Source organism: Dasypus novemcinctus, chromosome 9 (assembly GCF_030445035.2).
Source record: "Dasypus novemcinctus isolate mDasNov1 chromosome 9, mDasNov1.1.hap2, whole genome shotgun sequence".
Taxonomy (NCBI): Eukaryota; Metazoa; Chordata; class Mammalia; order Cingulata; family Dasypodidae; genus Dasypus; species Dasypus novemcinctus.
The window spans coordinates 23,023,596-23,037,679 of NC_080681.1; the positions used below are offsets into that span (position 1 = coordinate 23,023,596).

General features: G+C 38.4%; 1 protein-coding gene across 2 annotated transcripts in view; it reads left to right on the plus strand.

Moving 5' to 3' along the window:
- OLFM3 (olfactomedin 3) overlaps positions 1 to 14,084 on the plus strand; it is a 237,215-nt gene that overhangs the window by 203,110 nt on the left and 20,021 nt on the right. For both annotated transcript variants that reach the window (XM_004471667.4, XM_023582569.3), the window contains exon 4: positions 898 to 1,117. In XM_004471667.4, the coding sequence (XP_004471724.1) occupies positions 898 to 1,117 (220 nt within the window). The remainder of the gene's footprint in view (positions 1 to 897; positions 1,118 to 14,084) is intronic.

The window sequence follows — 14,084 nt, forward strand, 5'->3', positions numbered from 1 at the left end:
TTCTCTTGGCAAAATCAATGTTTCTGTTTCAAACAACTCTGTGCAACTGGCTCTTTTGTTTCATAAACTTTGAGCACCTTGATCACCGAAAGTGCTAATTCACTATCTGGGTAAGCAACTCTCTCTTACTATAATGACCTTTAAATTATCTTTGCTCAGGCAAGTGGAGTCAGAGTGTGGGCAATATAATTCAAAATGGTAAACGGCAGCATACATCCCTTTGAGCTTTGGGAAGCTTTGCAAGATTTATTATGCTTGCTGAATTTACCTTCCTAATGATGTTGTGCTAAGATGGATATTAAAGAAAGCTAGGAAGACCCAAGCAATGGTACAATGGAAATTTAGAGTGGTAGATAGATGAATGGAAAAATTCTAAGTCAGAGTGCAAAGCGGGCCCAAGATCTAAAATCCCCTATAATTATCCCTTTAATATGGATAATCAGTGACTGATGAGTAATTAGGAAAAGAATATTTGACCTACTTCCAATACCTTTATTTAAACTTATAAGTAATCTGAAGCTAGATATAGCTTGTATTTTCTAACTAAACAATACACTGTTCTCTTTATAAAATGCTACCAGAAAGGGAGATAATACATAAACTAATAATGTCTGCCATTGCAAGATTTTCTAATTATGATAAGGATCAAGTCGTTTTATAGAAAAGCATGTAACTATTTAAAAAGAGGTTCTTGAATAGAAAAGCTGAGATAAGTGAATTTACTACTAATGATCGTGTGGTTGCTTATATTTCCACAAAATACCAAATTTCAACCAAAAATCAATGAGGAATTTTGAAGCTATTTTAATAATCTCCTTTAGATATTATATTCAAAAGAACTTAACTGCTTGATCTGTTACTAAATGACTCTCAGGAACAATTGGCTGCTTTTCACAGGAGTTGAAAGAGAAGATGGACGAACTTCTACCCTTAATCCCAGTGCTAGAACAGTACAAAACAGATGCCAAACTCATCACCCAGTTCAAGGAAGAAATCCGGAATCTTTCTGCCGTCCTCACGGGGATTCAGGAGGAAATTGGTGCCTATGACTATGAAGAACTACATCAAAGAGTGCTTAGCTTGGAAACCAGACTCCGTGACTGCATGAAAAAGCTAAGTAAGTAGAACGATTTCATTTGTCTTTCTAAACTGTGTTTTTAAGTAGTTTCAATGAAAGCTGCATCCTTACATTTTGCAAATAGTCATAAGTTACCTAATTATAGGGAAACCACTGGCTGCTTTCTAAGTGTAAAGTGTTTCTTAATGACTTAAACATGTCTCAATATTATTTCATTAACAGATGCATGATTTTCATAGCACCACTTTACCATTTGGTGGTAGAGTGGTGCAAATACAGGCAATTCTATTAGCTACACTAATGGAAATAAGTTTTATAGAGACAGACAATATGTGTTGGTCAGTCATTGCTTGGCAGGGGGAGGGAGTGGCATTTTGGGTAGTAGAAAAGGTAGAGACTGGGGAAAAAGTTACCCTGGGTCCAAATGTGAAAGAGCAATAATTAAAGCAAACAAAAATAAATTCCACCACCCGCTACTCTGACCTACTCAAGAAATAAAAACAAGGCAACTACTCAAATCATCATTTCCTGTTCTCCAAGCAGCCAAACAAGTGACATGGATTCTGAGTCCTAGTACTGGCCTCCTAAAATTTATGATTCAAACTGATTCAATTATGAATCATTATGATTCAATGGTCAAACTCTTCCATTGTATCTATGAGCTAATTGTTCATTTGAAGTCATCATAGAATAGTCGGCAATTTAAATGCAAAATAAAGAAGTGGCCATGAATTGGATCAGGAGGGCATTGAAAGTTCACTCAGGAACAGATTTTAGTTGTTGACATGATGTGACATGACAGGGAGGGCAATTCAAAAGCCATAGAAAAGTGTTCTCTGAAGGTAAAGAAAAGCTCTTCTGGAATAAGAAATAAACTGGGGAGAGGAATAAAGCATTTGAGTGGAAAAAAAACGATTGATCAATTTCAAATAAAGAAATCTTCAGTGAGTAAATGCAAGCATTTAAAATAGAGTTTGGAATGAATTTACAAAAACATTCTAAGACTTATTTTACAAATGCAATTCAAGTGATAAAAAGAGTAAATAAAAAGTGTCACCTTGAGTTATTTGCAGTCTCAAAACAATATGGAAAATCACCACCTTAGCCTCCCCCACCTTACCACCTCCCCATAGTCATCCCAGTATTTCTGAAAGAATCCAACAAAAGGAATCAGATGGAAATAATATAAATCCTAAGGCTAAATGCATGTACAGAAATCCTCAGCTCCCCATTTCTCATCAAGAAAGGCTCGCACTCCTTCATCTATAACTGGCCTCCTGACAATCAATTAGCTACATTCCAGGACTCAAGCTCTTGCTCATATGCAACCCATTGTGCACAGTTTGCTGAAAGGACTCTTTGAAGTACAACTGCGAAATTATGTCACTCTGCTTCAGATCTCTAATGGATTCCTTGTGTCCTAGGATACAGTCTGTGGCTTAGGGGGCTTTTCACCTGTTACCCTTCCTGTTCTCCATACTTGGTCCTGCTACTTCCCTATGCAAGTTCTGTATCCTGGTCATATGTACTTTACTTTCTCTTACCATGGATCCATTATGGAATGCTAACTTTTCCTTCTTTTGAAATACTCTTTCCTCCTCTTCCCTTCTCAATAGTACACTTTCACCTGCCATGTATGACTGACTCTTTTCTGTTCTTCAGGTCTAATTTAAAAGTCGTATTTTGCCAGAATCCATCATTTGCCCACTCGTACTAGACTATTGGCTCCTGGTAGGTGGTCTCGGCCCTGGTATCCACAAATGGCTGAACTTTTTATTATCCCTGTATATGTAATTGAGTGTCTCCCTTGCTATACTTTTGTTCCATGAGGATAATCATTTTTACTCTAACTGTTGTACCTCCCAACACTTAGAAAAATGCCTGGCAAAGAAAAATTACTCAATAAATATTTTATGATTTAATTGATTCTAAAAGGAGTCATAGTAACAATTTCTAACTTTTCAACAGAACAAAGATAGTTGTTTTAATAACAAGGAACTATCTATTTTACTTATTTTAAAATGCTTCCTTTTGGCCACATAGTATTTAAATTGAAAGGCATAGAGGTGATTAAGAGTAAGTGAAAGAAAAATGATTTATTTGACATAGCACTTAAAACCTCCTTTATATGCTCTACTTTTACAATTCAAGTTGTGGAATTTACTGTTAATGCCTACCACATGGGAGGTCCGTAGTTCAAACCCTGGGCCTCCTTGATCCGTGTGGAGCTGGCCCATGAGCAGTGCAGATGCGAGCAAGGAGTGTCCTGCCACTCAGGGGTGTCCCCTGCATAGGGAAGTCCCATGAACAAGGAGTGCACCCCGTAAGGAGAGCCGCCCAGAGCAAAAGAAAGTGTAGCCTGCCCAGGAATCGCACCACACACACAGAGAGCTGACACAACAAAAAGAAACGCAGGTTCCTGGTGCCGCTGATAAGGATAGAAGTGGTCACAGAAGAACACATAGCAAATGGACACAGAGAGCAGAAAACTGGGGGGGGAGGGGGAATGGGAGAGAAATAAATAATAAAATAAATAAATAAATCTTTAAAAAGAAAAAGAAGTTTAATTCAATGAACATATTAGCTTGAACATAGCTTGATAATGATGTCTCCACTAAACAGTATAAGAAGAAAATCTCAAACCAGGAATTACTTCAGGTCTTTCAATGTCCAAGTTATTTTGGAAGTTATAAAGAGTTATCCAGATGCATGTTTTCTTAATTCATAAAATATCTGCTTAAAGTTTTTCTGTAAATGACAGTACATAAGACTAGTTTGCATAGGGCTCTGTTCTTGGTGATTTGCCTTGGAAGTGGTACATTTGTTATAGATGAAGAATTCTGGGCCCTGAGAACCAACTCACCCTTTTATTCCTTTTTATTATTATTATTAAGTTGTTAGTTTTTTTTAAGATACATAAATCACAAAAAATGTTACATTAAAAAATATAAGAGGTTCCCACATACCCAGCCCCCATCCCCCTACTCCTCCCACATCAACAACCTCCCTCATCATTGTGGCACATTCATTGCATTTGGTGAATGCATTTTGGAGCACTCCTGCACCGCATGGATTACAGTTTACATTGTAGTTTACACTCTCCCTCAGTACAATCAGTGGGTTATGACAGGGTATATAATGTCCAGCATCTGCCCCTGCAATATCATTTAGGACAACTCCAAGTCTTGAAAATGCCCTCACATCTCATCTCTACTTCCCTCTCCCTGCCCTCAGCAACTACTTTGGCCACTTTCTCTAGATCAATCCTACAGCTTCTTCTATTACTAGTCACAATAGTTCTATAGTAGAATACCAATAAGTTCACTCTAATCCATATTTTATTCCTCCATCCTGTGGACCCTGGGTTGATGATGTCCACTCCACCTCTATATTGAGAGGGGGCTTAGATCTAAACCCACATGCAAAGGCGCCGTATGTGGAGATAAGGTGTATGCTAAGTACAAGAAGGCTCATTCATCAAAGGCATCTTCATTGTCCACAAAAGCCTAAACACATAAGAGTCAATTAACAGAAGGTAGAAATGGATCGGGAAGCAATGATGGATGTGTTTCCACTCACCTCTTCAATGGATTTACTGTTAGGTAGAATGCCACAAGAGTACATCACATGAATTTTAAGACACTGAAAGCAAATTAGCCTTATTCCCTGCAAGGTCTAAGTTACTCACAAATAATAAATAAGGCCTGAAGGACTCACAACCAGTCATTGAGACCACTAAGGCACCATTCAGCTTATGTCTATTAGAGAGTTAAGGGTTTGGAGAAAGAAGAAATTAGAAAAAATGTTTCAAAAGCAGTGCACCCTCATGGCCTAAATGAAGTACAGTAATGCTCTTTCCTAAGTGTTTAATTCTCTCTTGTAAGAGACAGAGTAGAATGAAGTCCCCAGTGTTTAATTAAATCAAATCACATTCCTAGATGTACAGAATATAATTATATGCATGTGAGAATTTGACTGACAAAGCAAAGTTAAAACACTTACACATACCCTGAGATAACCAATGTGTATTTAATGTAGAGGCTTTCTAGTCCTCTCCACCCCCTACCACCTTGCACTGCAAGCACACATATACACACACACGCACACTCACTTTCCTTGATTCTACTCTAGGGCAATGGTTTGGTGCCATCTAGTGAATCACTGGTTGCATCTTCCTATAAACACAAATGTTTTTGAGGTTTCACATTTAACAGAAATATTGAGAGCATTTAGAAAGAACTTGTCACAAATAATAAGACTTATCCTTACTCTCTTTATCATGTTTTTGCCACATGAGTTTGAGAAAGGCAAACTAAATTGCCTATGTAGTAACGGTCTTATTTGCACAGTCAAAAATTTTTATTGACAGACTAATGTAAGCTGGCAGTTCTTTAGGTACTTGGTGATGCAAAGACAGCCTCTTTCCTCTGTAAGAAGTTTGCATTTTAATGGAGGCAATAAAAACATAAGTAGATAACCACAGCAATATTGAGTGCCCACTGTTGATGGCACTCTGTCAGCTATTTCACGTCTTATTGGTTATCCATGCAACATTTCTGAGTTAGACACTATTATTGGCAATTTATTGAAAACAGGTGCACATACAGTTTAAGTTAACTTCCCTAAAGTACATGTTAGAGGGACGTGGATGTAGCTCAAGTAATAAGGCCTCCACCTACCATATGGGAGGACCCAGTTTCCATCCTTGGGGCCTCCTGATGAAAAAGAAGAGAAAGTGCGCTTGCGCAGTGAGTCAAGTGCCCACAAGGCGAGCCGAGTGCCCGCGTGGCGAGCCAAATGCCTGTGTGAGTGCCTGCATGATGAGCCAAGTGCCCATGAGATGAGCTGAGTGTCCACGTGAGTGCCCACCTGGTGAGCCGAGTGCCCGCATGAGTGCCCATGTGGCGAGGCAGTGCCTGTGTGCCGATCCAGTGCTCGCATGGCAAACCAAGTGCCTGCGCAAATGAGTCACGAAGCAAGATGATGATGCAACAACAGAAAGATGAAGGGGAGATTCAAGGTAAAGTGCAGCAGAAACCAGGAACTGAGGTGGTACAGCTGACAGGGAAACTCTCCCCACATCAGAGGTCCCCACGTTGGAATCCCAGTGAATCCTAGAGGAGAAAAAATGAGAAGACAAAAAGAGAAATAGATACAGATCACAGAACAAATGTACACAGACAGCAAAAACAGTTGGGTAGTGGAGGGGGAGGGGGAAGGGGAGGGGAAGGGGAGGGGGAAGGGGAAGGGGAGGGGAGGGAGAGGGGAGGGGGAGGGGAAGGGGAGGGGAGGGGGGAAAATAAATAAATAAAAGTCTCTAAAAAAATAAAATAAAGTACAATTCGGAGGCAGAATTCAAATATTCACATCTAAGTCCATTTACTCTCAAAGTCTGAGCTCTCTTTTCCAGTTGTGCTGTCTTTTGTAGGGTATATATAATAACAGATAAAAACTCTAGACACCTCAATAAATTTAACTCAATGAATGGAACCATTTCTAACCAACTGCTTAAGAAAGAAGTCAGAGAGTTGTCCTTCATTCTTCCCTGAACCTCACTCCCCACCCCTATGTAATCACTGTATCTTTTTTTATGGCTTTCCCTCTCATCTGTCTTTCAAATCCTCTCTCTTTTCTGCATCCTTACTTCCACCATCAGAATCCAGAGCACAATTCATCATTTCTCAGTTGGATTACTGCAAGATTTTCTAACTGCTTGCCCTACTTGAACTCATGCCTTTTCCTCTACACAAGGTATTTACAGTAATTCTTCCCTAATGCAAATCTAATCATATTACACCAATCTTTAAAAATCTTGAGTGATCTATCTAAAAACAAAACATAAATACCTTTGTGAAGTTTACATGGCTCTTGGTAAACATGGACCATGCCTGAAACTCCAGCCCTTTTTTCTCAGGTTCCTACCATGCATTCACTTAAACTTTAAGCATTCTGTTCTTTCTATTATTCAACTGTGCATGCTTTCTTCACCTCTTGAACATTGATCTTGCTCTTGACTTTCATGGAACAATCTTCCCCTCCACTTTATGTAACCAAATTCTAACACTCTTTCATTTTATATACCAGACACCACTTCTTCTGGGAAGCCTTCCTGATTGCTCCTTAAAGTGGCTAGATTCCCCTGGAATGTGCTTCCATATCTTCCACTCTCCTCCCCCTTGGCACTTAACCACATTTCACAGAAAATACTCATTTACTTTTTTTTTCTTTAATTCTTTATCCCCTATAAACAAGCCATCTATCCTCTGAAAGTCAAGGACCATCACTGTTTTGTTCCAGTTGAATCTTTGTAGGTTGGCACAATACACCTGAGATATAATAGATTAAAAATTAATGTCTGTAGAATTTTGAGAGCAAATTTTATTTTTAAAATTAAAAAAATATTTCAGTTACTTTTAAGAAATAAGTCTGTGTATGTCAAATATAAAACTGGTCTCTATATCTTTTAGAAAACCTAAATACATTCAGAGAAAAAGACAACAAAAGCACAGCCTTGTTTCATCTTTCGTTGCCATCTGTTCTTCTTTCTTCAATAGCAATGCTGTATTTCATTCTAAAACACCTGAGATTTTTCTCTCCTCAGCACTTACAGCAAGAGAGACACTGGAATCTCAGTAAAAGCAGAAACTAACAGAAAAGTCAAAGTGTACCTCTGGGGTTGAGGGAGTCAAATTTAATTTGGACATTTAATGGGGGAAATTTACAAGAATACTCTCTCAAATTAATTTGAGGAGATCTTCCAATGAGTCATTTACCAGACACAATATAAAATGGCAATTCCTCCAGTATCCATGCACTTGATGATAAATCATTCTTCTCTAGCCCTATAAGCCTTTAGCTATTTTACCCACATTTTCAGATAGTTGGATTACCATGCATCTTTCTTTTTATGTCCTTTATTTTTTGCAACTAAATTGTACATCTTTTAAGGATAGAAAACCTGTGTTCCCAGAGGCAAGCATGAATTATCAAATTATTTGGGATTACTGTTCTTGTCCATATGAACATTAAATAGACTTCTTCTTAAAAATAAGGTTATAATATATGCCTTGTATCAGAAAGAGTAAAAGAAGATTTACAATTAATGTAAGGGTAAAATTTTTCTAATTTTGGAGAATTGGAGTATCTAGACACCTTCATATTACATGTGATCCCATTTACCAGACACCCAATGAAAACTCATCCTATTGCTTTACCCAATACAGCATCTGCTCTGTCCACCCCGTTACCCACCTTTCCCTCAGCAGTGCAGTTGGTAAGACTAGACATACAAATAAAAGTTTAAAAATATAAGTAAATTTTACTACAAATGTATGGTAAAGAAACATAATTTTAAACAGTTTTAATATATAGATTTTAAAGATAAAATCATATTTACTGCTTGCTACACGAGTCCCCGAAAGGCCTTTAGTAAAAACAAACTGCATACTGTCAAGAAAAATATTTACTACTACATTTAATTTTGTTACACAGACGTGGCCTTAGGATTCAAATACAAGAGGTATTTCCAGGATATTACAAAGTACAATTATATATTAAAGAAATAAAATAGAAGACAGTTTCTGTGCTTCATTGATCCACACAATGGATCTTTTTGCTGAATCCCTGATAATATATTTTCTTAAGCTACCAATTGCTACATATGGCTGATAACTGATCATAAAAATGTTTAATGTCAAAAAGTCATCAAAGAAATAAAATGGTCACTTTCCTCAACTTCCTACTGTGTGTATTTTCTGAATATACAAAACGTACATGTGTAGTATATCATAAAATGCTAATATTTTCATGTGTCTCACTGCTGACAGAGGAGCATAGCATGAGAAAATCAACAAAGCAAAACTCATAACTTCCTTCTTTGCCATCCACCTTTTCAAGAAAATTTGTCTTCCAGGCATTTGGGAAAATTATCCTTTCTGTCTGGTTTTCTTTGTCCTCATAGAAAGTGAAAGCAAAGCAAGAAAAATGACTTATTCAAACAAAAGCTAGTTTTGGATGAGCTGAGAAATAGCAGTGGCTTTTACTGTTTCTTTTATTTTACTTAATTTTATAAGGTCAGATTTCCATGAGAATCTAAGGCAGGGGTTTTTAACCAGGGTTCATGAGCTTGAATTGAAATTCAAAAAACATTATTCTTGTGGGGAACTTGTTGGTGCAGGTGTGATATATTTATTAAGTAATACACAATATAGTGTGGACTTAGTAAGAGGTCCTTGTTTTTCACCTGACTGGCAAAAAGGTCCATGGAACAAAATAGATTGAGAACCCTTGATCTAAAGATCCCTGTGTTTATTTAATACTAAGGGCCATAAAATTATACCCAAAAAGAAAGCCAGTGTTTATAAATTCCTGTAACCTGACTTTTACGAATTTCATCTGACAAGATGAATTCTAGCTTAGGAAAGCAACAACCATTTGCAAGGGAAACTTCTACTTGGAAGAAATCAACATTGAGAACCATTTTTGTCTGTTTCTAGCTTCCTGGGAATGAAGGTAGATGATGAAGAGGAGGAGGAGGAGGATGGGTTTTATTTGTTTAATGTGTGTGTGTTTTTTTAACAACAACCACAAATAGCACCTTCAGCCCATCAGCATTCTGTTGATTCCCTATTTACTCAATTTCTTTTTAGTTAGAATAATGAAATGTCAAGTTACATATTTTCCATCTAGTGAATGAAGACACTCAACTCCAGAAATAAGTGCACTGTCCAACATTATATGATGATTTAATGTGGTGGCTTAGATTAGAAACCAGATCTCCTGACTCCTTCATCAGCATTCTATCTTGGATGGACTATACTGCACCAGGAACATTTCCTGGAAAATTAATGGAGATAAGAAGAGAGAGACACACACAAAAAAGTGTATTAAAAGGATAGATGGAGGCATAGTTACCCATGGTCACTAAACAGATTAACTACCATCTGCCCATGGAATTTATTTCTTCAATTATTGTCTCCTATACAACATAACTTTCTCTCTCTAATAGATTATTCATGTAGGCAAACAAACCTTTCTTAAACAAGGAGAAAAATATCAGCACAACAGTAAATTTTCCCATGACCACAGAGTTCCCAACTTCATCTTCCTACTTCCTCTCCTTTAAAAGAATCGTCTACAGCTGTTGCTTCAGTTTAATATTTCCAGAACCAATTGAAACCCAGATTCTGTTCTTACCACCCTCTTCATTTGGTTCCTGTGATTACCAATGATTTTCTTGCTGCCAAATACCATGGTCATGTATTTGATCTAATCTTACAAGACATTACAGTGGTACTCTTCACAGTTCACTACTTCATTCTTCCTAAAATGCTTTCTTCTTTTGGATTTCTTATCACCACAGTATTTTTCCTATTCCACATATATCTTCTTCTTGGGCTCCTTTGTTCAATCTTATAAATATTGTAAAGCCCCAGAGCTCTGTTCTAGATCCATTTCTCTCCTCTGTGTATGTCTTCTCTCTAAGGCAATATCTAGACCCTGTCTTTCACTGCCATCAGTATGCTGAAGTCTGTCAAAGCTATTTCCCAAAGGAGCGTCTGCTCCCTAAACTTGTATACCATCTTCTCTACATCTCCACTGGCACATATAATAGTCAAGAGCAACTTAAAATAACCCATATTGAATTACTTATTTTCACTTCCAAATCCAACCTTCCCTTAGTATTTTCATCTGAGTAAATGATACTACAAGCTGCCCAACTAACTACATAAGTAAAAATTCTGAATTTTATCCTAGAAACATTTTTAATACTTGTATTCTTTTTTTACTCTATATCCTTACCTCAAATCTAAATCCTAGTCCTATTGGCTTTATAAAAAAAAAATACCACCAATCCGTATATATCCCACCATCTCCATCACCACGCACATCATCTCTCACTGAACCAGTGTGATAACCTCCTAACTGGTCTCTCTGCCTACACTCTTTCCCTTATACCATTTCAACATAGTATCTAGAGTGATTTTGTAAAATTGCAACTCACAGTATGTTATCCCCCCTTTTAAAATCCTCCAATAGCACTGCCACAGTTCATGGGCCGTAGTTTACATCGTAGTTCACACCACTCATGGGCTCTGCAGGAATGAAGGAGAACTCAAAACTTGCCTGTCTCTGGAGTAGCACTACAGTGTTCTAAGGAAGAACTGAAATTCTGGTAGTCCTGAGGATAATGGAATGAGGCATCTAAGGATTAAAAAAAAAATCCTCCAATAGCTTCTAGTGATATCCGTAATAAAAATTCAAATTACTCACTGATTTTATAAAGCTTCATAAGCTCACCTACGAATCTCTCTAACCCCATCTTCTAGTTTTCCAAGTGTGTTCTAGCCACTTACTGTTCATCTGTGTTTCTACTAACTCACCAAACATATCCAGGCTAAGGCCTTCGGAAGAAGAATGATAGCTAACATTTTATAAATGCATAACCATGTACCAAATATGATTCTAAATATTTAGCGTGTATTTCTTATTTAAACCTCAAAATAAATCTTTGAGTATATTATTCCTGCTATTACCCAAGGGACACTGATGAATTAAGACATTGATCAAGTGGGATTGTGGGAAGATAGTGGATTAGGAAGTTCCAGGAATCATTGTCTCCACCAGAACAACTATTCAACAGGCAGGAGCTGTCTGAATCAACTAATTTGAAACTCCAGATTCTAATAGTAGACTGGAGGAAGAGGCTGGGAAATTATGATAAACAAGGGTGAATTGCACTCTCCAGGCTGGATATCATTGCCATCCCCCAGCATGCAACAGGCAGCAGTGAGGCACTTAATGCCAGCCTCTGGTGCAATTTGCTGGACCATATCTGAGGGTATGAGTTCTGATAGCTGATTGCTGCTTTGAATAGTTTCTTCAGATCACTGGGGTGCCCAACTCTGAGAAAATTCTGGTATTTTTGCTTGCCCCTCCCAGCCCCCTCCCCAGGCCAGTATGGAGCAGGTTGGCACTCCATTTGTTGGTCCCTGGTCCCCTTCCAGTTGAAAAAGTCTTACCTGGGGAACTCCTCTCAGGCGCACTCCCACTCTGAAAATTTGCCCTTTAGGTGTAAACAGCAAAGCAGTATAAAGAGCAATTGAGTCAGGCAACCTGGGGGAAAGGCTTGCTGGCTTTCAGTCCTGAGGCAGAGCACCCATGAGAGGAAGGTCTGTTTACTGGAGAGTAGAAGAGGTATTCACATTCCTGTAAACAGGAGTACTCCTAAGCACCTTAGAAAGTGCAAGCCCAGGACAAGATACGGACCCAGAAAGATAGGAAGGAACCTGTTCTTTGCATTCACCTTGAGCTGACCTTCCTGGTAGGAGAACTTAACTAAGACAAAAAGCAATTGTTGATGTGAAGCAAATTTGCAAAAACTGTGAAAGGTGTCTTTTTTTTGCATTGGGTTCTTTGATTTTGTTAGTCCTTGGCATTCGAAAAAGTTTCTGTCAAATCACTATCTGGATACAAACTTAAGAAACAGACAGCTGAGGAACTAAATCCTAGAGAAAACATTTAAAAATATATAAGATTCAATAAAAAATAACAAGACAAAGAAACAGGAAATGATGGCCCATCCCCAAGAAGAAGATAAAACCCAGAAACGTAAGCAAAGAAGACCAGACTGTAGACACACCAGAAAAATTTTCTTTAAAAATCATCTTTAATATGATCAAGGAAATGAAGGAAAATAGAGAGAAAGAGCAAAAGGATATCAGGAAAACAAGTAATGAACAATATGAATGTCAGGTCTGAGCTCCTCAGCTAGAGTGGGGGAGTCAGGGCCGTTGGCGAAGAAAAAGGTACGAGGAACCACGGGAAGTTTATGCATTTTGAGTTTATTCCATGCGCTTTTCCCTTTCCTTTGTTCTCTCTCTGCCTTTCTGTTTACATGGGAGCTGCTTTTATGTCACTACTATCAGAATACATGACTGGTTCTTACAGTGGCATACCTATCATGTTATATATACTGATTAGCTGGCATGTATGCTGGTCGGGGCCAGGCTCATCCTCCAGAAGCTGAATGAAGTTATGCTGCATCATTGTTTCCTGGGCATGGCCAAGAAGTAGCCAGGATGCTTAGGCCATTTTACTTTCAGGCTCCTGCTCCCCCTACATTCCACCCCTTATACAGGTAGTGTCTTAAGGGCTCGCTGCCACAGGCCTGTACCCTGGGCCCAAATGCCACAGCAACAATATAAGGCACAACAAAAAAATAACTGAGGAAGGTATAAAACCAATACCAGTTAACACAACCCATTTCCAAGTGGATCCCAGATGTTTCCACCACTTTCACAGGGTCATCTGCCATGTGTTGTATATTTAGGACCTCATGGTCCATTTCTTGCAAGGCTGAATACACAGATTTTTTATTATAAGGTATATAAACAACATTAAACATGTATGAGGACACATGTGCCCCTTGTGTGTATTGCCCACAGCAGGCAAGTAGACCACCCCTGCAAGGTCAGCTCCTTTGGAGACGTCATGCGTAATTTGTCCTTTAATAAATCATTACACGGTTCAATCATGCCTGCAGCCTGCAGTCAATATGGAACATGCAAATGCCTATTAATGTCTTCATTTTTGCCCAAGTTTGCACTTTGGAACCTGTGAAATGTGTGTCTCTGTCACTCCACACTTTAAGGGGACGCCCATACTGGGCACTTAAAATATTCAATGCTATAAGAGTACTCCCTTGAGGGGCTTTTCACAATGGAAGGGCAAAAACTAAGCCTATATTAGTATCCACAGCTATGAATAAGATACCAGAGGGCAGGGGTCCACTAAAATCTACCTGCCATACCTGTAGGGATCTATCTCCTTGCTTTACAACCCCTTTTTTCATGGGTACCCAATGTCTGCGTGGGTATTGTTTAGCACATAGTTCACAGGCTGAAACCATGTTCATTGCATCTGCAGTTGTTAATGGGATGACATATCATCTGGCTTTCTGCAGGAGGGTTCGAGCCCCCACACGTCCCATGTGCCTATGTAACCA